This window comes from Dufourea novaeangliae, unplaced genomic scaffold (genome assembly GCF_001272555.1).
Source record: "Dufourea novaeangliae isolate 0120121106 unplaced genomic scaffold, ASM127255v1 scaffold65, whole genome shotgun sequence".
Lineage (NCBI taxonomy): Eukaryota > Metazoa > Arthropoda > Insecta > Hymenoptera > Halictidae > Dufourea > Dufourea novaeangliae.
In genome coordinates, this window is record NW_015373961.1 from 1,745,327 (window position 1) to 1,772,007 (window position 26,681).

The window sequence follows — 26,681 nt, forward strand, 5'->3', positions numbered from 1 at the left end:
ACGCTATCTTTAACAATGTTCTTTACTGTAAATCGGGATGAATATTACTTAAATATATCGATCTACAAATCTACCAGCGTTTGAACATTATGCAGTTACATCAGAACTGCATAATTATACACGAAATTTTATTGCAGCTGGTTATTGAAATTTTTATTCCAAACATGATTCAGGAAGTCACGTGTTAGAATGATTTCCTGCGGTGTGTAATCCCCCGTGTTCGTGACCAAGACTGTTTACAGTAATTACAACTGTAATTACATGCATGCAAACAATATTGTTTTACTTCGAAGACAATGAATATTTTTCATTTGATTTCAAAATATACATATATTTTTATTGTTGAAATATGTACAAGTACATATAAATACATTTGTTTGTATATAATAATATTACCCTAGTCTCGTTAAAAATTTATGTTACAAAAGTCACATATGTTACAAAAATGCACATGAAATTGATCGTTGAACAACATATTGTATAAAATATTTTATAAATTAAATGTCATGTTTATGTACTATCTGCTCGTTCAGATAAAAGTTTCTGGAATAACAACTGTTAATTAATTCATTGGATATTAATATGTAAATACGAAGCCACAAAAGCCCTTAGGATTTTATTAATATTTTCTGTAGTTTTTAAATCTATGTTGTCACGATTATCACCTGATTTATGCCAAAATGGTGGAAAAGGATACGGTATCATGTGTAAGATTGGAATGTCTGAAATACATATTTATAGTAAATACATGACACATACAAAATTTATTAACAGTTTGAGTATCACGCAGCGCGATTGCGCTGTTCAGATTTTATATCAAAAAGTGTCACTGTATTAACGGTTTTTCCTTTCGATTTTGACGGGAATATTATGAAAAACGACATCTTAGCACTCATCTACATGAAACGAAACAAGCGCGATCGCGTCGCTTGGCACTTTTTGACAAAGTTTCTGCAATGACCCCTGGCACTGAAACATTTAATATGCTACATTTATTGCTCACCTTTTCGTAAAAATGGAATGTGATCATCCTCGATGTTAGCTTCCATAGAATATGGTTGAAAATATCTTTGAGCTGGTTGCCCGTAAGAGTATGATTCAAACTTTCTGGAACTGGCTAACTTAGTTTCAATAGCCATTAATAAAGAGTACCATTTTTCTGTGTTACTGAAATAATTATAAAATGTTGGATCTGGAGCACCTATTAAATCCAAAAGAACTAATATGTCCTGTGAAGATAAAAAAGTAGTTTAAAATTGTGAAAGTTTAGCCACAGTTAAAAGACACTTACAAGTTTATCTAAATCAGAAATATTTTCTCCATTTTCATAAGTGGTGTAATTGTTGTTCCAAATCTGAGCTAAGTGTCTTGCACCATAGATGGAATCTTTTGGGCCCCATTCTTTAAATGCTTCTTCACCGTCAAAGAATATAAACATCAGACTAATGTCATTCTGAAAATATTACAACTCAGTGTATGGAATTGAATATAATTATTAAAAGTATATTTCTTACTTGTTTCACAGAGTTCAGATGATCCTTCATGACTTTAGCGAGATTGATTATTTGAGCACATGGTACTGCACTATCCGTGGCACCGATAAAATTTCTTTCTCTAGTATATTTTGAATCATAATGGCAAGCTATTGCCAAGTACCTTCGTGCATTAGGGTTCAATTTGGCAATTATATTTTCAAATTCTAATGAACCGAAAGTAGGTGTGTCTTCTTTGAAAACATCAGATTCTACTTTCCAATCAAGTTCTTGCATTGACTTCTTGATGTACTATGAGGAAAACAAATGTTCTTATCAGTGTTTGTGGTTTCATACCATATTTATAAACTATGCATCTAAATTAAGAATATGATGCTTGAATAAGTATGTTTCCATTAAATCTTCAGACTTAACTGAAAATTTAATATTAGATAATATTAAATGCATAGCATATCATGTAAAACATCGAATTCTATAATTTTGTAGACTCACATTTTTTACATTTGTGTGTTCCGGAGTACCGACGATCCTCACTACACATATGTTATCTAAAACCTCGTCCATGTGAGAGACATTTGACAGATCCGACAATCTGTGCATCTGAGTTCTTGATAACGTAATTGGCTTGTGATAGTACTGGAATTATTTCATGACTGTAACTGATGCATGCGAACGATCGTCAATCAGAACATGTATTATGAAAGATGATAGAAGATGAATACATGAAGAAAGAATAAAAGTGGATTAAAAAGAAAGAAGCGAATTTTACGAATGTGTTTACCATGTACCTTTTCATTTCGGAATAATGATCGTGTCGGAGCGCCCGCATAGATCGTAAATGGACCGACGAGGACCAGAAAAATTTTTAAAAGAAAATGAAACATGTTCACGTATCGTAGCGAGCTTGTGCTCAACTGGATGCCGCCAAGCTTCCATTGTCGCTTTTACATTAACGTCGCCATTTTGAAGATGATGCCCACGTGACGATGTCCACAGATTTCAATTTCTATTGGCTGAACGCGTCAAACAATGCATTCATTGGTTGATTTTTCTCTGTATCCTTCAAAAATCTTTCGGACACATAACGGTTTTGAGTGATGTTATGAGAAGTGACAGCGTGTTAATTATTCCTCCTTCTTTTGAAATTTACAGTTGGTGTAAATGACATAGTGTGATCGTAAAAACGCATGACAAGCGAATCCCATTAATGTTGCAAGTTTTTTTTATATTATCCTGAACGAGGTTTATTATTTCAAGATCCTTTATATCCCAGGTTTCCTTCAGTTTCTTGTGCTAGCATCCTAAACATTAACGTTAGTCGTTTAATCCCCGATCAAAATAATGATCACATTATCTCTTCCACCAAAAGTGTTGTATTTTCAAATTAACTTGTGATTATCTAGACAATTTCAGTAGTGCATTATTCATTGAATCTATATAACCGGCATGAAACCGGTTTCATTTTATGGGCCAAGTTTTCAGTGGAAGGAGAAACAAAAGGGTTGTACTGGAAGCTGATGGGTAAGTGAAAGAGAATACTTGTTTGTAACGTATCGAATATATTAAACAAGTTTCAACGATACGTCGCATCGTTTATAGTACATAAAGGGTTATGGTATTCCATTTTTTTTTTTTTGAAAACATTGAACTTTACACGATCGTTTTAATGTTTTCTTCGATAAAAAATAAAGTTTGCGTAAACAAAGAATTATACTTACACTAAGATTCTCTTAACCTGTCTAACTTACGGTGATGGTCCAGCGATTCGAACATTACGTTAACGAACGAATGAACGAATGGAAGACGGAAGATAGAGGTTGAACTAAGTCCGATTTAATTTATTTACTCAAAGGTATATATAAAGTAATTGAATTATCTTTTGTCTCTTAATACCTTATGTAAAGATACCGCAATAAGAAGTCTTACACATTGCCGTTATTATAAGAGAGAGAGAGAGAGGGGGATCTATACGTATATGTATTAGAAAGTATAGCGAATCGATGACGGGTCGTTCATATGAAACGAGATATTATGTGAATGAAACGATGCACCTATTTTACGCTTTCTGCCATTTACATCGATCTGACTAACGGATATTTCTCTTGCACCATGCTGCCGAATTTTTCTAACGTCTTCGATCGAAAATTTCTATTCTCGATCAGAGTATCGATAAACGGAAGTTTCACCGCAGTATAAAATGTACTTTCTTCTTAGCTTGTTGACGCTAATCACATTCGGTATTCAACTGTCAAGCGATGATTTCACTTTACTATTAAGTACCATTAATCTTCGAATTAACGAATGTATTGCATGCGAAAGGAAACATATAGAAGGCACTTTCTTTATACATTGCTGCCAATTGAAGAGCAAGGTACTTCAAATTATGTCACCACATGAAATCAACGATTCAAAATTTAATGCTTATCGCATTACAATACGTTCATAAAGTTTATAGGATCTTACGAGGGACATGTTGAATGCCAACGTTTCTCATCCCCTTGAGAAAGATCACGTGTAACCAATCAATATCGTGCAATGATGAAGTAACATTCGAAACACAGTTATTATTATAATTATTAGTATTACCATTAACTATCATTATTGTTCTAGCACGGTCAACACGTACGAAGCATAATACGTTTTTAAATTGGAAAAATATATATACAGAGCATACCGTAATTCCTTGTGCAATGCCTTTCAATGACTCGTCGCGTTCGGAAAATAATATCTAGCAGCTCCTCAACATGGTTTCATTGTCCGTTTAAATTAAGATTCCACTTGAGATAAAGAAAACCAAATGATACTGATTTCTATACATTACTGGACTACTATGAAAGAAGGAATTCAATAAACCATCGAGTCAGTTAAAGGTGAGAGGGTTAAGGCAGCTATTAATACGTTTCGTTTAAAAAAAAAAGTGGTGGTATTCACATACATTAGAAACACTACGCAATTGTAAGGCTATTCCTACCCTAAACGAACAACAGCAACGCCACGAATCGTTACAAGGCTTTACACCACAAATTACAGGGTACCCTCTGTACAAGATCATCTCAATTCTAGGTAATTACGCCCTGGGGCTTTTTTGAGCAACTGTCTCTCTCGCGAGTCGAACTGAACGCCGGTTCGTAGCGGTTCACGTGCCAAACGAAATTCCCGTCGAACGTGAAATCGGCGTCGACGACAGTGGGGTCCACCAGGGTGCGCACCAGAATGTCCGTAAAGTAACTAGATCTAAGATACATGTTAAATTATGTCTAAGGCGGGACCCCAAGGTCGTCACTGTTCCATTTCGTTTTCTCCGTTCGCGCGGGTATGGTTTGGATCGATTTCGATAGCTTAGTGGTTGTTTTTTTTCTCATTTTGTTTATCGTTCCCCTGGGAAACATCGTTGACCAGATTCGTTTTTGTTCATTCGAGCACGTTCACTGGCTCTTTCGAGATTGTCCTCCTCTGTCCGACGCGTGATGACGTGTGTGTGTTTGTGTGTGGGGGCTGCAGCTGCTCTCAGTAGTTGTACGGTCCGTATTGCGATCCGTGATAGTACGGCCCTGGATACGCCGCAGGAGCTGGATACCCGGCGTACGCGTACTGTTGCTTTTGAGGATATACTGGAAAATTCATGAGAACGTGGCTGTTAGTTCGGCCTGTTTCGTTCCGCTGGTGGTTCTTAGCCTACCGCGTAATTCTGTTTTCCCCGTGTTAAAGGAATCTGTTGTTATTCGTAGGATGCTTTGGCGCGTTTGAAAAACGGCGGGGAGCTCGAGTGAATCTATATATATATAGGGTGTTTTATATTAACGGAAAATTATATTTGAATACTAGTGTATATTTAGAAAGGCATTGATGACCTTGTAATGACCTCAAAGTCAGTACTTTCAAGTGTTCTCCTAATTTGAAGTATTGAATAGCAGGTCCTTGTATTGTGACACCCTATATATTGCCGTTGTGAAACGGGAGGCTAAGAACCACTTTTATACGCTCATGATTCTACTTATGCAATTCAACTGGGTATTTGTACTCGTCTCGAACAAAGTTTTTTCTTTCGACTAATAATTCCGATTACTTCTGAAGTGAACTCTATGCCTTGACATTAGACCATGGACTTCGATCTCTCGATAATTACAGTCTTTAATATAAACAATTTCCGCTTGCGTGAGTATTTTATTGATCTATCCGTTTGATTGAATAACCCGGTGCGAGACAAATCGAATGTGTAGGTAAAACCTTTTTCTTGTGGGCGTTCGATACAATCGAGGAAATTCGATTATTGTCTCCAGAGAGGTTAAGCGTGCTCTATTATTCGTCTTTGCAATGTCTACCTACTGATTCGGATACGGCAGACTCAACTGTACTTGTTAAACATTCCCATAAATATAATTGCTCTTAATTTATTATTCGTATAATTGGTAGCTATCAACAATCTGAATATTTTTCGATCGCTCTGTTTGACCTTCTTCCGAGTCACGGCCATTGTGGTACACGTTTGAAATAGAAAGGGAATCGTAGAAGCGAACCTGCTCGTCCTTCCCCCATTAGAACCCATTCTACACCGCGCTGAATACACAAACGCAATGGAATCATTCGTGTGCTGGAAGTAAAATTAGGCAAGTGTGTCGCTTTCGACGAATCTAGTTAAAAGCTACCTAGTGGGTACACATTACACGACGGTTTCCAGTTTTTTAATGTCTTCGTGAAAAGTATCGCCGCGTTAAATACGGGTTTAGTGACACCAGGGGCCACTGATCTCGAACCAAATTGGTAGAAACTCTTGTCGACGTTTTAACAGTGAAATTTATCGTATACACCTCGGTCAGGTGTACTGTGTAGAACGAAATGGGGGGCCTCGAGACGATTTCAACCAACGAAACATTATAGGAGACCGTTTAAAAGAGTCGTGAAAGATGATTATCGATCATCGAAAACGACCATTTCTGGCTAGAAAGTTTCCCGCAGGAGCGTACCGTGACAGAATCGCTCTAATCCGCGATGGAAACAGAGCGTGAGCCGAGTAAGAGTTCTGCCAAGACGAATAATCGAGTATTCTTTTTCTCACGGTGATGTCCAACCATCGAATCTATCGATTCGTCTCGCGACACGCAGCTTCGTTTTTCAAACTAACAAGCATTTATTCCACCTGTACGTACGTGACAGTCGACCAGTACATTATGTACAGATTATTTTGTTCTTTTAACGTTCTCTAGTTAGGATGTTAAAGAAGCGAACAACCTTTCGTCTCGTTTTCTGAATGGTGTACTCAGAGATTAGTTTGGATTTCGTTTGTTAAATCTATGATTACTTGACCAGGAACGAGTAGTATTTTCGTTCCTGTTGATTGTAGTAATCAAAGGTGGGACTTATTGGTACTCTACTACTAATAATGGCAATTTACTATAATGTAACTTTTAATTCGTTGATATAGACACAATTCAAGGTATGTTCCGATAAATATCGAAGATTCAACAAGTGTTTGAAATCTGGTTTTTAATTTTAGTGTATGTATTGAGTTACTTCTGTTGCATAGTAACGAGCTATGCAATTTTCTCCAATTCCAGTTCAACGATTTCTATTTTATGTAATGCTCAATTAGTAAGCTTACCGGAGCATTAATAATATTGCTTCTGTATCAACCTTTTTTCTGCGGATTTCTATTATATATTTCTATTAACCTGACTTGAGTTAGTGGAATGTCATTTTCGGTGTCAACCCAGTAATCATGAATCAAAGTTAGTGGAACACGCTGTACACGCAGACTTCTGTTTCGTTGCCGACGAATACTATAGTAATTTCCATTTCATTAGTTACAACGGAGCAATTTTTATTAGTTTCTTGTTCAAGAAGTTCTGAAATAATTCTCCATATAGCCAGTTCGATGTATTACCCGATTTCTGTAAGTTTTAACACGTTCATTAGCGGCATTTAATTCTCCAAACACAATCAATTTCTAAACAGAGACATTCAAAATCTTCTAAATATAATTAGGACTATAATATAGAGAGTACAAGTTAACCTCTAGATATTTGTATTCTCAGTAGGAAAACTTTTTGCAGTAAACGTATTACTTCGTTCCCTATAGCTTATGCTTCCTGACTATCCCCTATACGATCGCCTCCAAAGTTGTTGCTTCTCTAAGTGCGAATTCCCTAACTGGGGATCCCCTAACTGAAAGTCCCCCGACAGAAGATTCCCTAACTGAAGGTCCCCTAACTGGAGATTGCCTAATTGGGGATCCCCTAACTGAGGATCCCCTAACCGAGGATCCCCTAATTGAGGATCCCCTAACCGACGATCCCCCAACTGAGGATCCCCTAACTGAAGGTCCCCTAACTGTAGATTCCCTAATTGGGGATCCTCTAACTGGTGATCCCCTAACACCAGAAGTCTGCGTGCATCAATCGCGTTCGTGGCGAAAGCAAAACGGTGTTAAATATGTACCAGGCATGAGGTACTGCATGTTCATCGCCTCCTCGCGCATTCTCTCGCCCCTCAAGCAAATCGCCGCAGCGCTAAACAAGATCGCGCTGACCAACGACCAACCGACGCCGACCCAAGCGACCACGTACGACCAGTCGTACGAGATTAGTGAGTTGTCCTTCAGGACCTTGGCGGGGCCCGCGTTACCGAGAAAAAAAGAACACAAGATACGGGGAAAGGTTAGTCCGGTCCGGTTTCATGGTTATCGTGTCACCTGGCATGATGTACTGAACGTTTTGTGCCTGTTCGCGGGCATGCTCCCGTCGCAGGCAGGACGCCGCGATCAGGAATAGCGTCATCGTGCCTAAACAAGTCGCCACCCCCAGCCAGGCAAGATAAAACGACCATCCATACCACTGCACCGCGTTGTCCTTTAATACCTGCGGGCAAATTTCTATGTGAAACATTACTGATCGCTCGTTCTGGGTCCTTCTCCTCGTCCGTGGATCACTTGGACCATCGATGAACCCTTTGACGGTTTAGCCTAAAGAAAAGGAAAATACTCCTGGGTCGTTTTTCTAGTCATCATTGGTGAAAGCAGCTGGTCATCTGGCTGCAACTGAACTCTCAGAAATCTGAATAGTAAAATAAGGCGATCTGGATATGAATAAGTAAATCTGGAATCTTCTCTAATTTTAGCCTACTGCATGCTCCTCGAATGCCACGGGCAGTTCCGTTTTGTAATCCTTGTTGCAATAGAAAAATGTAAAGTGTTCCTTTTTCACTGACAAGTAAGATGATCTAATATCACTGATAATAAGTTTATGATAACACTTTGGGATGAGTACTATTGAAAGCAGAGATCGTTTCTGTGATTAAAGCATCTTACTTTTTTGCGATTGGTTTTGGAATTATTGAAACGCAACGTTCGAATCTCAGAACTTCAGGTGCCATTATATGCTATCAAGATCATTACCCAAAGATCTCGTTCGTCCAGAGATAACAAATTTTTCGTCTGATATTTAAAACGAACCGCGACTTTCTAAGTTACACAAGTCCGTCGCTGCAACGAGTTATTAATCGAATCCTAATGCAGGCTTTAATCGAAACAGGAAATTTACAAGCAATGACGTAACTAATATCAGTATTTAATTACTAGGAAACTCGTAGGAGTGTTGATAAATGTCAATGGTGAATGTGAAATTTTTAACCGGTGCGTCGATCGTTGGGACTCGAACGTCTGCGAGTATTGGTATCAAGCCAACTGTTGGTCGAGTGATATTGAGTACTCACGTTTGTCCATTGCTGATAGTACTCTTCTCCTACGATCTTCTCTTTCTCGTAGTATTCAACCCCATGCCAGAGTCCCATCGCGCTGGCGCTCAGTAAACCTGGATCATTCAATGATCTTGATTCTCATACAGAAATTAACAATGTTAATAAAATACTTATACTAACTTAGAAATTTATCTAAAAGAAGATCAGTGGTCTTGCTAAAACGAGTATCGACAAGAGAAAATCAATTTCTTTTTAAAGATTCTTGCTACAGTAGATTTATTGAGAAGTTGGGAGTTATCACAGTTTTTCACTTTCGATACCCTCCCAGTAATTAAGTAGATCGATTTAGATTTAGATTCGATACTTATGAATAGACTGAATTTTATGCATTTATAGCCCATAGTTGTCTGTGAAATACAGTAAAAGACAAAACTTTCATTAAATACAACGACTTTTCTATTTTATTCTTAACCCAATAAAATACGTAAGGCAATAAAGAAAATCCTACTTTTATTCTTGTCCCTATAAATTGCTTTATAAAATGTGATATTGCATAAAAATCCGCAGTCTACTTAGGAGTATTCTACTGACATGCCAGCAGCATCAGAATCGCTGTCGCCGTGATATTTCCGGGCGACCTCTTCCAGCAGCCCACCACTCCCGTCCAGAATGCGGTGAAGATCGCGACGAATCCCACTATAAACAGACCTATCACCGATCTGCCCATGTCTGAAAAACAGTAATAACACCGTGACTGAAATAATAATCGAAGATACCATGTCTGAATGATGCAACTGTTCGTCATTTTTATTACTTACGAAGTCGAGTCATTGCGTCGTCGGAGAAGCCTCTCGTGAGATTCTCCTCGTCAGGGATGAAGTAGTTGACGTTCATGCAGTGCGTCTCCACTGGGCTCAGATATGTCTGAACTGCAACAATATAAGTGGTAATAATATTAATTACAGTATTAATAGTTTCATTGCATGGTCATACCGATTGATGCGTTCAACGCGATAGATTACCCTTACGTTGTGTGTACGTTCATCTTGTTTAATTTTTGGATTCTTATAATTTATTTCCAATTGTGTGAAATAGATAAAATACAAAACCTACGTCGGATTTAATAAATATAGGGGATGGTTTTTCCCTAATAAATGTTTTCTTTTATCCATAAGTCGATAAAATCCTTAGAGGAAGAAAGGAATTTCTGCGTTTACGTTGTTTTATGTAAACTTCCGCAGTCTGGTTATGCTTTCACGTGAATGTGTTAGTTAATGATTTCTTGTTCGTTTTTAACTGTGAATAATAATCTCAGCACTAATCCGATAGGAGTAAATTAACATGGTAGAAAAATTGGATGTTACCATCAAAAGTATGTATATGTATAAATGAACTATGGTAGACGAAAGCGTGAACCGGAAGTGCCACCGTAGCCATTGGAGCCACTCTAAGTTTACGTGCAATAGGCTACGAAGATTGTTCCTAAACTTGAAAACGAGCTACTTCTGCAACGTTATAACCATTGTTACTACCACATCAACTTTCACTGAACATTAACGCTTGAATAACAACTGGCTCGTCATTTTGGGAGAAAATAATTTCGTTCGTTTGATTGCACTTTGTATTAGCGATACGCGAAAGGGGAAGAATTCGACTGTAGTTAATTTTGCAACCAGTCCATTAGACACGTGCGCTCGTTCGTGCGCGATTCCGTTCGGTGAAATCAGCGAGTTTCCATGACGAATTTCCATGTCTGTCCCCAATTAGCCGCCGTGAAGCTTCCTAAATTGGCGACGATTTTCGTAACTTATACGGATCTCTGAGTAACATGCACCAGTTCAGAATTCGATTAATTAACTTCCTTCGCGCAACAAGTCAGACTAAACTGCAGCCAAGCCCAGAATTTTCAGTCTAACCTCTGTTTTACATCCCCTGCTCATATGTGGCAGGACACTTATCGAGTGTGCAGTAAATGTTATAAGGCATTACAAAATTTGGGGCAAACCACCCTAAAATTTTCAATCCTTATGTATTGTGATTAAAATAAAAACGACCCACTTTTTTTAGGGAATGTAATCTATCCTTTTCTGAAGAAACATTATTTCTCAACACGATTTCAGACATGGTATACTCCGTTTGTTTTTATTTTAACCAGAATACATAAGAATTGCAACTTTTAGGATGGTTTTATAGTTATGCCACGCAGTGTATATTGTATATAAAAATAAGAAATCACAAGAATTTATTACGGTATCAATACCGAGTAAAGAAGTCGACTGAATAGAGGTGCAAGAATGTAATAGATGGAGGGGAAAAAACGGCGGGTATTTTTAAATTACGGCCTGTCCCGATGGCGTACCGCGCACGCGCGGTATCGAAAAGCACGTGACCCAGAATGCAACGCGCTATCACCGGCTGCAGAGCGCGGTACACGCGTCGTCGTTCGATGTGTGTACTCATAACTCCCCACAGCCGGTTCGCCTCTTTCAACGGTACCTCCGCGGCGCTCCATTCCTAATCTACGAAATACACACTACACGCATACTTTCGAAAGACATCTCCGCGTAGCCAGGTGAAAAGAAAAAGTCGCGCGGCTAATGTCGCGGCGATGCTTTCACGGTTTCCTGTCTTTCTCGGAATCCCCGACAGAGAAAACGGCAATCGGATTAATTGCGACGCGAGCCGGCCTTCTCCTTTGCTACTCTTCTTTTCCCTTCAATGGCGAATCACAACAAGACCGCCCCATCAATGTACCCGGTGTCCCGTTTCACGAACAACGAACGTATATAAACATAATGACGAGAATGTTGAACCTAAACTTGACATTGTATTCTGGTTGCCTATAGTTCATATAATTGTGTCTGGTGTTGTATAAAATGATAGAGAAACGGAGTGGATTGTTAGGTGTTTCTATTCAACCCAGAATTTCTGAAGAAAATTGAGAAATTTCTGCGGTGGTTCTACCAGACTTTATCCGTAAGTTAAGACGACGACTGTCGTAGTGGTCATTGGTAGACTGGACTTAATCTTTGGTCTCCACAGATGGTCAAGATTCAAGGTGTCTTATAATTTGTGGTACTATCGAAAAGGGGATTACAATCTTTGGTCTTTATAGATAACCCAGATTGAAGGTGTCTCACAATTTGTGGTACCACAGAAAAGGAAATTACTGGAGGCTTCACCGTACTCGTGAACGGTGCAGTGTAACTCGATTGCCTGATCAAGCTATCACACCTGTGCCGAAGGTGAACGATGCGTCGCGCGCACCACTCGCGTACCGTTTGAAACGCAATTTGACATTCAGGCCGGCAACGGACGGTTTCCTCGACCTTCTTCGAATTCTAGTTTCGCCTAAACGAGGCGCCATGCCAAGATCGTTGACACCGTGGTTAACTGTACACCAGGTTAAGGTACCGGGCGGGCGTCACATCGCCACGGTTCAGGAAGAGGAACCCGTGGACACGACACTCATAGGACCTGTCCTCTTCCTTTTGTACCGACCTCGTGATTACGACCGGATAAGAGAAGGAAAAAGGTGGTGGTGGGGGTAAAAGACGACGGAATGTACAAAATTCCCCGAAACCGGTCGTTGACTGGTTTCTTCAAATTTTTTCACGCGAGCAACACCACACACGGCTGCTCGATCGCTCGCTGCGCGCGCCCGTACACCTGACCTCCATTTTGTAGGACGATTTCTGTCCGAAGGTGGGAATATATCGGTGAATAATTTTCGCTGCACCGGAACACAGACCGACCTCGAATCTGCATTAAATTCAATCGATGTTGCGCTAGTATATCGATTGAGGCATTGGCTTCGCTCACGTTCTATGATAACACGTTGAGAGTCACGGTTCACAGACAAATACCATTAAGAAATACCGCTCGATTGAACGAATCGGTATGTTAATTCGATATTTATATTCATTGTGGTACTAAGCGATCCTACTCTTGCCTCTGTCGAGGGTCACGCGCGTCCACGCACGCTAAATAAATCAAATACGGTACCGGAAGCGGAACGCCGGAAGCAAACGGGACGTTAAAGCCGATAAGGTGGTTCGCGGTCGAAGAACGGTACAAGACAGTATACACACGACGACGTATCGATCATTTCGATTGTTTTCCGCACGAACGACGGGAACAAACGTCCGTCGTTGTTCCGATTCCCAAGAATCTCTCGGTACTTTCTATTCACCGGTACCTTCCTCAATCATTTTTTTTCTGCAGCCTCGAATCTAGACGCAGTTAATCATCGACAACGGTAACTTCAACACGTTTAAAATATTTTTTGTAAAATTATCAGCAATCAGAATACAAGTTATTCAATAAATTAATATGGTCACATAAGAGCTGCGTTGTTCTTTAATCCTCATCCGCCTCTTGTGACAATTTAACTCATTTTTCTCCCAAGAAATAATATTATTCTGTCGTGTATAGGTAAATTCAGCTGAAGACTGAGATTTTTATTTGAAAAAAAAATGTTCAAATTTAACCATTTACCTCTTCATTATATTAATTTCTCACCACTCCGTCGATGTGACCCAAGGGACGAATTAAGTCTGGAAAATAAAGGACGGCCGTTTGTTTCCCACCGATCTAACGTCACGAAAAATGATACCAGTCCACTAAATTCCATTGTTTCGAGTGGTACCACCATCACACTGAATACCATCCAGTGCAGGAATCGCACTCGAACCCTGAATAGGAGGCGACAGGACAGTTGCTTCCTCGGTAGGATACAGGTTCCCTCCGTGAAACACGAGACTTCCGGACAAACTGGAACCGCCGTTACGAAGCAGGCCGAAGTTTTAGAAAATGCGTGGCCGCGGGCTCTCATCGTGAGAAAACACGAACCTTTCCGAATAATGGGCCCATAGAATATTCAGCGTTCAGGCGGCTTCAGGTCGGCCAGAACGCGTAAGTGAATGTTGCTCCGTTGATAGGCGTACCGAATTGAACACGGTAGTCGCATCGATTCATCGATGCACAGGATATACGTTTTTGATCCATAATCGTCAGCGATCTGGTTCTACAACTTTGTTGGATTAACTGATTGCCTGATAGTAGGTCGCAGTTATCGAACGGCATTTGATTTTCCATTGCATCGAGGATGTTCAGCTGATCTGGATCACACCGTTTTTAGCGCTAATAATTGGCTTGTAAAATAGTGTCTTTTTATATTTCCTGTGTGGTGGTATCCCCTGTACTCGTAACTAGAGGTTTCTTGGAGAGTACCTTCTTAAATCAATCCTCGAAAGTTCTAGCGTTCACAGCAGGGTCTGTTAAGTAGCTTCACCGATGATTCCGTTAGCAGGTCCACATCGAAACGCTGACAGGCTCCTTTCCATTTCACTCCTTTCTCTCTACTGCCCTATTCTCGTATTATTCTGGCCATCGAACTACCACAAAAAGTTTAAATTTCGACACGTTGATCGTGGTCTCCAGTAGAGGCTTAGTATTAAGTACTATCTAGATATGAGGTAGTTACTGATAAGGAAATTGGAAGTACGTTGAATTTAAGTGGCTCCGATAATAGTAATAATTTTCAACATCAGTGAAGTTATTATACTATTTCATTACTCGAACTAACATACTCAGCTCCTAGGTATTTGTTCTTACTGTCTTCATTTGCAAGCCATGAAATTCCTTGGCACAATGAACCACACGACCCTGTGTTGTCGTCACCTGCATAATTCAAGTCCAGCTACTTTGTGTACGAATATCTATGGATACACGTCCACGAATAGTGCAGGCTAATTGCACGCGCAGGTGCAGCACGCTGGTTCGATCATAGTCGTTTCGTGTTTTGCATAACGCCGCTGTCGTCTTATTGTCGTCGAACTTATACGGCGCGATGGTTTCGCGTATAATTATTGGGAATATTTTTAATTTATAATTGCCCGGTCGATGAATTCACAGTTCGACCATAAGTTGCCCAACTACAAACAGCAAGAATCATCTGTGCACGATATATGTGCGAAAGAATTATCGCATTTGTGGTGTATTCATGGCTGAAAACGATAACTCTCATTGTTCAAACGGCCAGGTCTGGGAAATTCGAGCGTTCATTCTGAATCTGCTGCACTTGGCTCCCTTTCACGAACGCGGTTTCTTTTATTATGCAAAACGAACTTTCCATTTGTCCAACGATTGTGCGTGGTGGATCGCGCGGCGAACGGAAAGAAAACTAGACCGAATGGCTCAAAATTTCGTGAAACTCGTTTTCACTTCTCTGTATCGTGCTCTAACTAGACGACAAAGCGCGTTCTTCCCAGTGTTCTCTTGTTATCCCTTTCTTGCTGTCGTCGCGTGTAACGTTGCTACAGTAGTGTGTTTCATAAAGTATGAATCGAGAATAATAACCAAAAATGATAATAAAAATGGGTATACAAAAGAACATTTCTATTACGTGAACGTTTAACCCTCCATGATCGTACTCGGTCAAATTGACCCAGAATTTGACTTTGAAGTAAAGTATCTTTGATGCACTATTGCAAATTGTACTACTGGCGCCATGTAGTAGCAATTTCAGGTATCTTAAAAAAGCTTCCCTTCAAAATTTTGGTGTACATGTAACGCGTTTCGGTATACATCACAGATCCAAACACGTTCCGATGCATATAATTCGACTCGAATTAGTTCTCGTTCGTTTTCAGCTTTCCCATTACGCGACCGGCTAGAGTTTCCACGCGTCATTACCGTAGAAAGTTGAACGGAAGCAAAAGGCGTTGCTGCTCGTCGGATATTATCGAGTGAAATTAACCACGAATCTTTCGGGACAGAGGATCCAGATAGCATCCCAAAGACGATCGAGATCTAAATGCGTTGCGGTTTGTTGGACAGTTTCTCGAACCTATTCTCCACTACGAGTAAACCAATTTTCCTCGTACCGTTTCACCCTAGGGAGTATTTTTCTAGTATAAATTTTCTTGTATAGAGTCTTTTTTTTGCACGTTTTTAGTTGTACCACGATGCATATAAAAATACGAGGCGCAATGTGAGAAAAAGAGGAAGTACCTCTTTACCTTTTTTTCTCTTTTTTTTCCATTTGGTTGCAAGAACTTTCTATTATAGAATAAAGCTACTATTGTTATCAAACCGTAGAATCAATTTATTTTAATTGATACTTTTTCTTAAAGTAAAAATCAATTTGAAAATTTTTACGAGTCTTGGCAATAATGTCTTTTTGCTGTTGATTATTTCTAATCGTGTTAATTGATACACTGTTCATATAAGTTAATAAAAGTTGAGATAATACAAGTTGAAGATAACGTTAATAAGTAGGGGATAGTAAGATAATACCGTTCTACTGAAACAAAAGTGTGCCCCACAACGATCAAAGAAATGCATCCGTTAATTATTAACCAATCAGCCTGTTATTCATGAAGTTTTTCAGACGAAAACGAACCGCAACGCTGACAGCGGTTAGAGACGCGATTACAGTCGCAACGGTCCACTTATCGAACTAATGTCGACGACAACGATGTCGAGGCGTCGAGGTTTCGCTTCGTGAAAAGAGGAAAACGATTGCAGGTTCTTCGGTCTTGTTGCAAATTAAGTAATTCAGAGCGTTCACGGTCCAATAGTTGCGCAGATCCTCGGGGTAATATGGTTTTTGATGCTGTACCCTAACTCGCGGCAAAAAGATCGAATTTATCTATGATTACCGCGAGATTTCTTTCGTTCTGCAGATCGATGACACAGTTAACCCGTTTTAGACTTGCATAGGAAGTCGATGTGAGGCATAAAAACGAGTTCTGTTCCTTTAAAATGCGACAATTCGAAAAACAGCTATTACTCCAAGATCATGTCAAGGTCACTTCAGGGTCATTTCAAAGTCACTTCTTACTGCGGTCTGTTTCGACATAGTTTTGTATTCGAAGTCCATGTGAGTACTGTTTACAGGAGGTTTAACATAAGTTCCAGAGTTTAAGGTCAGTTTGTCACTTTCGGTTCCTTTATTCCATTTCTTCATCTTCTGAAACCTTCGGTTATTATAACCGTTCATTTGTGGTGTTCTCCACAGAACAATGCTGTGAATATGTTCTTTACAACCACCCTAATAACACAAAAAAAAAAACGAAAGCTGACCGAGGGACCATCGACCGCAGGAAACGCCTAGAAAGACGGAAGATGCGTCGTCCTGTGGACCAACCGCGCGTATTTTATACACACGCGATCAGAGTTTCACGAGATGTTTCCTTTCTCCCAGGTGCTGCGTGCCCGGCCGAGTCGACGATTATAAACTCTTAACCTATTACGTGGGTTCGGATAACCCGCGACATTACGATATCGTAACGTAGAAAGTCTCCAGGGGCAACAGCATCCAAGAGTCTTCGGTCATAACACTCGCGGGATAATCGGTTCCGAGCGTCTCCGAGATCCAGTCACGCAGGTTTTCTCGAAAATCCGACATATCTGTCGTGGAACACGTCCGTTGGATTTTTAAACGTGAAGTCCGTCGGGCATAAAACGAGATTATATAGGGGACAATGGCGATACGTGGCCTCGCGTTACACGGCAGTTAAGTTTTGAAAGTGAGACCGAGCGTGTTGCAAAACTAGGAAATGTATGTAACTTGATTCGTGATTGTACAGGGTATCTCAAAACTGATCGATATAAGATTCCTTAATAATATTCTTTTGGGTTTCTAACAAAGTGTTTTTGTATAATATTCCTGTTTTACGTCTATTCGTGGATTTTATTGGGGAAGCCTGATTGTTTAACTCTTGAACACCCTGTATTACTTCACTGTTAAGGCGAGTAGATACAGTCTAGTAAAATCTAAATAGTGTTTATGTATTATACAGGGGTGTTTTCGTTCAAATCATTTATCATTATCTTCAAATTCTACAGTTTTTTTTTTTATAAAGAAAGATTGTTGTAAAGGTCAGACTCCGTTATCTGGAGTTTCAAGTTGTATACAAACGAGACCTGGAATGTTAATACTTTTCCCGAACAATCAAGGGCATATTTCAAGTGAAGTTTAATCACTAACATTTTTAATTGTATTTTTTCTAGATCACATGTAAACAAGTATGCATTTTTCGGCTTACCAGTGGGCGGCCTCTCTTTCGGATAGCATATCCTGAATAGACCCTGCGTCCTCGTGTAGTAATAGTACTTCGTGTTCATTTGCTCCACCAAGTGGCTCTGCTCGGTATGCTTGGCTGCATATTGCTGCAACAAAACAATTTATCCGAATGATTCACGCTATCCGGGATCCCTTTCGTTTCGTAGTGGTAACCCTCGTTTAACACGGTACGCGGGGATCTAGTAAAACCACCTGCGGTGTGAAAATCAGCAAGAATATGGGCGCTGAGATCATAATATTAGATCGTTCTTAGTTTTTTTGTTTATGTTTTTAGCTGTCGAAAGCTTATCTTTCATTGAAAATAAAATAAATAAATCGTGAATAGTAGTAAATATTTGGCAAACAGGATTTGTTTTCTTCTCCTGGAGCCCAATGACAACCGCGACTCTTCTATTGCTATTTTTAACCTTCCATCACCTTATCTTTAATCATCCGTAAGATCGAAAATCTCGATAAAAAAGAAGAAAGCTTTTCGTAGTCGTATATTGGAAACGTTACAAATTTAATCCCATTGGTCATAAAAATCGGCTCATAAATCAATATTCCTCGGTAAACCCTCGAAAATTGTCTACTAAAAATCGTCTAAAGGGGATCAGAAGTAAATTGGATTGTCGTATCGAATTGCAGGCGAGCCACACGGGTGGTGTTTCGTTTTATGGTAATATTACGATCGTTAGAAAGTATAAGAAAGTGGTAAAGATTGCGATCCCTGCCTCCACGGATGGACGCGGAATAAAGGCGATTCAATGGACCAACTGATAGAGGAGCTGGAAATGCATCGACGTATAAATCACAGGAAATTATTCATGAAACGTGCTCGGTACACGATTTCAGGAAGCCGCGGTTTCCCAACTTCGGTGGGAATTAACGATTATAACCGAGCTACTTGGCGATTGGAGCTTTAACCTTTCGTTATTAACGACAGAAACGATTACAGTCGTTTACCTCACGAAATTGCTTCTGAGGATGAAAGGTTCCCTCTCTGTAATCGTGATCGGTTGATCTTCTTGTGATCGGGTATGATTACAGGAGTCGTACGAAAAGTCGTCTTCGCCACATTATGGGTCTGATTGACGGTAGGCGGGGCTTGCTTTCATTCTGCGAATTGGGGAAAGACGTTAGCCAATGAGATGATCGCAGAATCTTGTCCACTGCTTTCTACAGTCGCCTTGCTGGTCCCTAGCGATGCGACTATAGGAAGGCAAGCTGTACTATAAATGGCCTTTCTGTGTTTTAAGTTAAAGTTTGTCCACAGAATTATCAAGGAATTTCGTACTTTCGACTTGTAACTGAGTAATCCAAGTAGAGCAAATGTCCCAATTACTGCTAGTGTCACTAGTACTGTCACATTATTTCTTTTACTTAATGATAATATAATGTATAAAGAATTGTATACAAAAAATCTTGTTATTAAATTTAGACTATGGGTTTAAATTGGGAGCCGCGATTACAACGGAAGTTGCGGAAACAGGGGAAACCGTGCTCGCGTCACGACTGTACACATGTACGTCAGTTCCATGGACGAGCGAGCGAGTGGTAGCTGCACGACTTCCTGAAGAAACGAAGCTCGCGCGAGCTCTCCGAGAAGGAGGCCTGGAGAGCGCGTTTACTCAGTCGTGTCGGTTCGAGTTCCGGACTTTCTTGCGATCGAGGATGCGGCTCGCATGCCGTCCTCGAAATTAAATGTAATTTCAGATCCTCTATGACAAGCTGGCCGTTGTGTCCGCTGGATCGCGGAACCGTTCTTCTGCATCGTTGACCGGGCACGGGTGTCCTTTTACAGACGTTCGCCGGCATGGAAACTAGTTTCTATTTTTCCTTTCTTACGGACGAACGTTTCTCTTCTCGACTCGACTGTTCCCACGTCCCTCAAGCAGATTCTGTTCCCGACACACTGGTACGTTTAATTATTGTTTATTAGAAGCAGTCAGGGTCACGCATGTTGAAGTCACGTGGCTTGGTGTCTTTTAGGGTAGATGATGTGGACCGAGAAGAGGGATTTAAGGTGATTTAAGGGTATTGGAGAGATTTATGAACGTGATGTACATATTTTTATGCTATTAGGCTTTTTATTTATGTTATTTGGTGACTTGAGAATGTTACTCCCTGAAGTGGAACCCCTTTGTGGACGTAGGCTTGAAGACAACTAACCAGGTAGCTCCTACTGTCAAGAGTACAACGCGAATAACGTAATTAATGTTCGATCTGATAGCATTTTCTCGAGCCCACGAATCCCAGTTGTTTTCTCGACAATTCATTCACTACGGAGGGGACACGAGCGAGAGTATTTATATTGTATTCGTTTGAGAAAAGACCACTGAAAGTGAGCCGTGTGACAAACAGCTTGAGAAAATCGTCCCGGGAGGTGTGGTCCCGTGCGTTGCGAAAGAAAGTGCCGTCAAATAATGCTTTATGGGCTGCCGTGTCTCTCACCGAGACGTGTTCCATTCTTCACTTTTTTGCGGGAGAACAAACTTTACCGTGTAACCGTTCTGATTAGATACTTACTAACAAGAGACAAATACCGTGAATATTATCTTGGACATTAACATTAACCAGCATTTAAAGCTTTGGTTTATCAGAGGTCCGGTGCAACTATGCCACAAAATGTTATTATCCCTTAATTTATAATTACGTGGCTAAATTCCTCTTGCACTGGATCCCTCAATTCGAAAAACAGACTAATGTTGCAAGCAACGAAGATACCATTTAACGTGTAAATATTATTAATTAACCTTAAACAAATATATTTTATATCACAATGTTAATTATAGTCAAACACGTGTAGTCGTATCATTACAGTTTGTGTTGTGGTTACATATTGTCATTCTGTAAATGATCTATTCGTCCAACATATAAACACAGTAAATAGAACAAATTTTCTTAAAATTCCTACGAGACCATTTGCAAGAGATTTGTACATATGTTTATTTTTAACTTCACTGACTTCATCGACTCGAAATGTCTCTAAGAAACTAGTTCATCCCCTATTTGTACTTCGGTTCGAACGAAGACAGGAATGTCGTTACGTAAGAAGCTTCGCCTCTGTTCATCCTCGTCATCGACCCTTTGCCGGCGATCGTTGAGCAACCTGTTAATTATTCACGACTGTTATTTCGATGATTGCCCCGTCGATCCGCTGGAACGAGGGCAACGATGTTAACGTAAATCCACTGTGAATAAGTGCCTATCAAACGTGGTTCCGAATGTGTCACATCTTTTAAAGGCATCGTTTCACCCTGTATAATCGATCGTACTGGTCGTTTGTTGTGTTTGTATCCACAATATAAAGGAAAAGTAACGACTGATAAAATAAGACGCGTATCGATTTAACGATATCTGGGTAATCGGATCAACGGGTACGCATGAATTAACGTTTCAAGTGTACCTATCTCCTCGAGTGTCAATGTGCAGGCAAACAAGTTCAGTGGACTAATCATCGGTGGCTTCGTTGCATATTCAAGCTTAATTACGACTGATTAGTCGTCTCTGATTTGCAAATGAAGATTGAGTCGCAGTGCCTATACTTTCAAAGAGGAAATTATAGAAGTAAATGGAACAATGATAGGATGGACGATCGTATATCAATATTATAATAATTAATAATGAAAGGTATAATACTTTTCCATATATAACGTGGTTAAAATTCTTGCCGCTCATATCTTCGTGGTTTATGACGCTAGGGGCAAGAATCATTAGAGTATCGAATAACTTTCTGAAACTGATCAACTCTATAAAGTAGAAAAAGTACAGAACATCGATGAAATTATACTAATTACTTCCGTCCATTCAGCTTGGTATATACAATCAGAATTAGGTAAAATAAATTGAAAGTGGAAGGACTATCTGAAATCATACCACAAAGAACCAGTAACACTGCATATATCCTTGATACAGTCCTTAGGAAAATTCGGTGATCAGAAGTATTCATTGGCCTAGCTCTTGAGGTATTCGTAATCAAAACTGAATCCATGGAAAATTAGTAAAATCGAGAGATCTACAAACAAAGCTGGGATCAGTTTAGCTCCCTGGAAGATCGAATGCCCCAGTGAACACGTAGCAGAAGATTTGTCACGCGGCTCTCGAGTGTCGCCCTTGATCCTCGTGCAGGGTTGCGATAGAAATGCGACACGCTCGTCTCACGGTGAAACCAGAACGACTGTAGTTATTAGCCGCGATTGGGTCGTGATCGCACACATGAAAATCACCTGGTATCACGAGGTGTGACAAAAAAGTTTCGAGAATAATTTTGTTCCCTTCCAAGGAGCAACAATGCAAACAACCGTTAATGTATCACTTTGATGGGAACGAAAATTATTTTCAAAACACGTACCTGTCGTATACGATCGAGGAACGTGGACCTGAAACGGTCTTATTGCACTTTCTACAATGGGGACGGTGTCTATCAGAAAATCGTCGTCGTACTTTCTACAAAATGGTCCGACTGGAAATGTCCTGGCAATTGCTGGTCTCTCTTGGTCGCCTTAAAAGGAGCTTCGAGAGGATGAAGATGGCGGAGCAGCGTGCAAGATGATGGTCTCTATGGAACCGTTCTCATTGGTTCTCATAAGTGAACTGCGGTTACGTATGCATCAGTATGCATTTGCAATGCATTTGTAGTGTACTCGAGTGTATGATACGATGTGAAATGAAGACTTCAAAAATGTGTTTATTTTATTTTTGATTAAAAGTCAACTTACTAAAGCTGTTTTTGTAAGTTGACCTTTAAAATGTGTGGTGAAATACTACGTTCTGTGTATGGAATACACGAGGATACGTATAGTGTATCAGAATGTAATAATACAGGAAGTATCATGCTGCTCTCTATTTGCACAGTCTATTGCACAATTTTGTTCTTCACTGTGTAGATGATAGAAGATACAGTCCACTAATATAAGGTAACAGAAATAAGATAACAAATTTGCAACGATACGAAAACCTAATCTTCTGTGATGACATTTGGTAATGTATATAGTAACGTTTAATATAAAATTTATCAAGAAATATTAATGCACCAAGGAGACAAGCTGATTTTTGTCATAAATATATATTAATCTTCTCAATATGTCGTCGAAAATTTCTGTTGATTAATGGGAAAGTAAGGATACCGAATAGATTTATTGATCGTAATCAGTCACGTAGAAGAGAGTCGCGTTCCTTGCGTAGGAATCCTGAGAAATCATCGTCCCACGTTTTTCCTCGATTACAATGCGATAATCGGACACTGAATGCTCGCAGGTTGCAAGATCTTCCTAACCTTGACGTACACCCATGCCTCCCGCAGCATTCTTACCAGCGAACGTATACTAGGCGTGTGATGAACGTCGACGACATTGCGGTGATTTTTCACGTCTTGGCGATCTGCGGCCAAGTATTTGCGAACGTAACTCTATACGACATTATTATTCGATTCCATCAAATATTCATCATCCCATTTAACGAGACTTTACGATATTCCTCGTAACATTCAATCCCATTAATCATTCTGTAATAGAATTTTGAAGGTTTTTGATGAATCATCCGTTTCCCACCCACTTTCGTGCTCGTTACTAAACAGATTGCGTTGTGTGCATGCAAATGCAAAGGAAGTAGGGTTTCAACTTTCCTGATTTTATTGTCTGCACGAATGGAAACTTAGAAATTCTGTCTATTAACTTAATTCCAAGAAATGTTAGATTGATGTCTTGTGAACTGCTACGTGTAAGAAATAATCGAAAATGTAGGCACAATCCTTCAGGATGCCCTGGAGGTATTAGTCCTTATAAGAATTTAGAAGACTCCAACCATCTTTTATCATCCTAATCTTCAATATATCACGGTACTGCTGGCTTTCTCGAGAATCCATGGCATTGAAAACGACTCTTAACGCCACGAAATGAACCGAGCTTCCGGTGCAATTAGCCGACAGGTATTCGTACGATCGTTGTATCTGATCGCGTGGAGATAGGAGGGAAGAAAAGGGGCACGCGTGCACAGGACACGTGAGTCGGATAGCGCAGCATATAACGGGTGTACAGTTTAATCAATTTTGAAGTAATGGGAGGGGGAGAACATTTATTATTTAGATAAAGAGTTTGGAATAACGAATAAAAGTATATACTTCGCCATTTTTGATTGCTTAAACATGGGAACTCCAATTTTTATAACAAGATAATACTTCTTGAATGAGTACATACTTGTGAATTGTTTTTGTTCTACACTTGTCAATTTAAATGTTTCTAATGTTATGAACTGTTTAAAGGTCGGAATAATTCTTTTAAATACCGTTGCTTTTCACTATGTATTATTCGAATAAAATTAGGTGCAACTCTGAGCCAGTCATGGTTATATAATTTTCACTCAGTGTTAAATTGACACAGTGGTAAAAAAAATTAATATAACGAAGAGATAAATAGTTGAATTTGCAAATTCTTTAAAATAAAACTCACGAAAATTCGTCTAAATTCAGCTGCACGTTTGTTAAATTAACACAAGGAACACAGTTAAATTAATCGCAAGGTACTCAGAGTGGTATTACAAGCGACCAGTTGACCGGTATTGATTGGTTAATCATCGGTGACTCGAGTGAAATAGAGACGAAAGATGCGTGGCTCCTAGGGCCATCGCGTAACTCTTATGTCTCCACTGTAAGCACCCAAAAAGCTCATGTTGATGAATTTATTATTTATTTTCTCGGTTTTATCAAAAGTCTTTTTTAACAGTGATAATTTATTGAAAAAAGGTTGACCCTACATTTTAAACAGCTGTAAAATCAACAATTTTTTATATTTTCAGATCCCCTTCGAAACACATTTATATACCACTAAAGACTATAACATATCCAAGTTTCAACAAAATCCGACACGTCACTCCGAAAAGTGTCCGATTTCGCGTGGAATGACCCATACCAATCTGCTTTCACATCGTTGTTTCGCCACCGACCAGTGGCGGCTACGTTCGTCGCGAGCGCGGGAACATCGGTCGTGCCTCCGCGATTTCTTTGACATAGAAAGGAAAACGCGACTGAATGGGAATCGCGTGTAGCGGATGGAAAGAGGTGCCCCTCCGCCGCGCGCTCTGTCTTTTGCGCCCTCGAGCCGATTGTCGCGGGACAACCGATTCCGAGCCGTCACAAGACTTCGTCCTCGACACACGGGTGAAACGATCCCGCGGTAATTAAACGTCCTTTCCTTGCGGAGAAACCCAATATCGCGATGAAAGTGCGTTAATTGACCTCTGACTCTTGTACTCTTCCATTTCTGGTAGTTTTTCGTAATATTTCTTTTTTACGAATTAATCCAACATCGCGATGAAAGTACGTTAATTGACCTCTGGGTCTTGTGTGACATGACATAGAACTATCTTGAAGTACATAGATGTTCAAAGGGTTAATAGGGTAATTATTGGACGCGTTATACTGAGAGTAATGGATAATAAAACTGTTCAAACGTGTTTGGACTCCTGAGAAAATGTTCGAACTGTTCAAACAAAAGAATTCAAAATCATTCGTAAAATGTCATACACCAATCTTAAGCAGACGATTTTCAGATGATTTGTGTATATTGATCGCATTCGAGGCGACGAATTCGCATAACGCCCGGCAATGTTAACATCCTTGCGTGTGATACAGCGCGAAATATGCTCGCGTGGGCGGCCGCACAGGTATATAACCCTGTGCACGTCGGTGCGTAGGTCGATAATCGACGGCTGAGGGCCCTTTTAAAAGTCAGCCAAGATACGATCTTGACATAAATCGGAAAATGTCGCGTTCAAAGTGACAGCAGAAAATGCCCTAAGTACCTACACCCTTTTTTTTATCCTATTTATCTTGAAGCTCGTGAAACTTTCTTGGCAGAATATCGAATTTGCATTCGGATACCAAAAATGGAGCTAAATATAGAAAGCTTCGATGAAAATTTTCGATCACGTCGACTGTCAGATTAAACCACGTATAATTTTCACTTGAATAGAATCTAGTTATGAGAAGTTTATTTTCACAATTGCAGTGACTTTACGTAAGACGCTGTTTACTGTCTATACAAAAACAAACGATAAACAAGTTGAATTTGCAATTAGCAGAGATTTCCATGGCGGGTTAATGCAACAAACTTGTTTTGAGCATTTTTCCACCACAACCGGTAGGCGTACATGTGGATTTCTAAAAAAAAAAAAGAAAACTAATCGAGTTCAATGTCCTGCGAGTCGAAAGCGTTGATTAAACATTTCTTATCTAGTAACGAATTCGTGAAAAAAAAGGGCGAGCCGTTCACCGCGGAACTCGTTTCTAAATAACATTTCAGTTTTGTGAACCGTGAGAGGTGAACGGGTTCGCAACTTTCATTTCGATTTTTCAACACCCTTACGCAGTGGACCGACCGTCCAGTTTAAATCGAATGGATAGAAATTTCTGTGTGGCTCTCGATTGC

At 39.8% G+C, this 26,681-nt stretch overlaps 2 protein-coding genes across 2 annotated transcripts in view; both read right to left on the reverse strand.

The window, feature by feature from the left end:
- Positions 1-567: 567 nt before the first annotated feature.
- On the reverse strand, positions 568-2,390 carry LOC107186575 (glutaminyl-peptide cyclotransferase-like). The gene is made up of 6 exons (XM_015574470.1): positions 2,282-2,390; positions 1,986-2,129; positions 1,515-1,784; positions 1,292-1,453; positions 1,004-1,229; positions 568-722 (listed from the first exon to the last, which is right to left on the reverse strand). The coding sequence occupies exons 1-6, from the start codon at positions 2,375-2,377 to the stop codon at positions 568-570; spliced, it is 1,053 nt and encodes a 350-aa protein (XP_015429956.1). The 5' UTR covers positions 2,378-2,390.
- Positions 2,391-4,499: 2,109 nt separating this feature from the next.
- The window catches only part of LOC107186569, a 32,307-nt gene continuing 10,125 nt past the window's right edge, over positions 4,500-26,681 (reverse strand). The window contains exons 2-7 of the mRNA XM_015574464.1: positions 18,239-18,362; positions 10,004-10,114; positions 9,777-9,914; positions 9,201-9,298; positions 7,929-8,094; positions 4,500-5,104 (exon numbers count right to left, since the gene is read on the reverse strand). Coding sequence (XP_015429950.1) covers positions 5,001-5,104; positions 7,929-8,094; positions 9,201-9,298; positions 9,777-9,914; positions 10,004-10,114; positions 18,239-18,362 — 741 coding nt within the window. The 3' untranslated portion in view covers positions 4,500-5,000. The remainder of the gene's footprint in view (positions 5,105-7,928; positions 8,095-9,200; positions 9,299-9,776; positions 9,915-10,003; positions 10,115-18,238; positions 18,363-26,681) is intronic.

Coding starts and splice junctions, on each gene's coding strand:
- LOC107186575 (XM_015574470.1), bottom strand. CDS start 2,377: ATGTTTCATTTTCTTTTAAAAATTTTTCTGGTCCTCGTCGGTCCATTT. Junction 1,230..1,291: donor TTTCTGATTTAGATAAACTT/GTAAGTGTCTTT, acceptor TTATCTTCACAG/GACATATTAGTTCTTTTGGA. Junction 723..1,003: donor CATTCCATTTTTACGAAAAG/GTGAGCAATAAA, acceptor TATGTATTTCAG/ACATTCCAATCTTACACATG.